Here is a 2,011-nt window from a genome sequence, read left to right as displayed (position 1 = left end):
TATCTCTCACCTTTCCACTAAACCACATTGGGTCTAATGCCAGCAATGGTATTTTTTAACTCCCAGTTCTCTGGAAGAATTTATATTGTCATTAGAATTATGTTTTAAGACATATGCTTGCTCTGTGATATGTCTCACACTTCCTCAGATCATCTTCCAGAGTCTGTCACCGGTCAGTGTAGCTTGACACTTGTCATTTACAAGTTACAGGTCCATGGAAATCAAAGGAAATTTATCCAGTGTCTTAAATAACTTCACGAATAACTTTTGTGAAGATTAAGGTATCTATACCTGTTTTATTTTCATGAAAACAAATCACTTTGTAATACCAAACTCAATATCCAAGTCTACATCAATACATCACTTCAAACAAAATGGCAGATCAACATACTTTGATGCATGATCAAATTAAAAGATGGCACTTGGGTTCTCCTTATAATTATCACTATTTTAGCAACACTGTAACAAGTCCTGTCCGTAAACATATTACCCTATTAAAAATCCAGTGATAACTCACAGATATTCATAAAGTATTCCAACTGCACTATCCAAAACCAAATAAAATGTTAGAGAAAAGTGCAAAGAACCCAAGAGGTTTCAAGATTTTGTTTTATTTTGTTTTGTTGTTTGCTTTTCAGTTTATCTGCCATTTTGGGGTCTGTGTTATTTTAACTTCAGCAACACCTTGAACTCACTTGCATGTGTAAAACATTTAGAAAGGAGTGATGAATCGTATTCATAAAGTTCTGTTGAAAAACCTTACCCCCGCGTTTTTTCTATCAACATTTTTTTAAATTGAGTATTTACCGTTTGTGCCAACACACTTGTTGCAATGTTGGCTGTAACCAAACACCAGCTGCACTTACCCCAGTGTTGTCATGGTGACAATGGTGTACCAGAAGGCTGCAGGGATGCTGGTGAACTTGCTGGCTGATGAACCTTTCTCTGCATAGTACATGACTGTGGCAAATATGATGATGGCCATAGTGAGTGAGAAGAGGAGGAAGCCTAACTCCGAGGCACAGCTTTTCAGGGTATAGCCCAGGATGCGCAGCCCCTGTGAGTGGCGGGAAAACTTAAAGATCCTGAAGACCCGAAAGACTCGTAGTGTCACAAAAGCCCCACTGACATCCTCGTTATCTGTCATCACCAGACCAATGTAATACGGCATGATGGCGACCACATCAATGATACTCATGACACTGCGCACAAATTTGTAGCGACTAGGGGCCGCCAGCAGGCGTAGGAGATATTCAACTGTGAAGATCATGACACAGGCAGTATCCAGACAGAAGAAAGCCACAGCATAGCGCTCTCCACAGGGCAGCTCCTTGATGCGACCTGGGCTTACCCCACAGGGCACTGTCTCCACCACATTGGCAATAACAGAGACGGCAATGAAGAAACCAGTGACATAGTAGAAGACCAGAGCCAGTGTACTGGTGTGTGGGTTTTCAAAGGCCCGCCACATCCTCTGCCGAGCTGTCATTGAGGGCAGGGAGCTTTCAGCTGCATGATCCTGATCTTTTTTGCTCGGCATGCTCACGCCGGCGATCCTTATACTCCTCGTAACAGCAGTCACCAATGATCTCCGGGATGATGCCAAAGAAGGCCAGCTCCTCATCGTAAGCTGAGATGCACTCCTGGCGGGGATAATGAAGCTTCCCAGTACGGTAGAAGTTGAGAATGTGCCGGAAAATGTCAGGGTCCCGATCAAAAAAGTACTGCTGTGTCTCAGGATGGTAGAAGAAGTCCCGCTCCGAACTGCCCAACAGAGTGTCAGGGTAACGCTCTAAGGTGTCCAGCCATGTCTGGAACTGGATGCCACTCACATTCAGCACAATCAGAGAGTCCTGGCTTCGCTTCCTCTCCTGCCGCGGAGCAGCTGGCATGGGACCTGTGGCCACTGGCATCCATCCTATGGCTGCTGCCCTGGCAAAGGGTAACCAAGCTGCTACTCCTGCTGCCATGGTACCAAACAACTAATACAGCTGAGGGAGTCAATCTAGAG

General features: G+C 44.8%; 1 protein-coding gene across 1 annotated transcript; it reads right to left on the bottom strand.

Annotated features, from left to right (window-relative positions):
* Window positions 1-862: 862 nt before the first annotated feature.
* LOC104627844 (potassium voltage-gated channel subfamily D member 2-like) lies at window positions 863-1,970 on the bottom strand. The gene is given in 2 exon segments (XM_010296226.1): window positions 863-1,529; window positions 1,531-1,970. Coding segments are annotated over 2 exon segments (1,107 nt in total).
* Between the last annotated feature and the right edge of the window lie 41 nt (window positions 1,971-2,011).

This window comes from Phaethon lepturus, unplaced genomic scaffold (genome assembly GCF_000687285.1).
Source record: "Phaethon lepturus isolate BGI_N335 unplaced genomic scaffold, ASM68728v1 scaffold9751, whole genome shotgun sequence".
NCBI classification, from domain to species: Eukaryota; Metazoa; Chordata; class Aves; order Phaethontiformes; family Phaethontidae; genus Phaethon; species Phaethon lepturus.
This window is presented reverse-complemented; position numbering and strand designations above follow the sequence as displayed.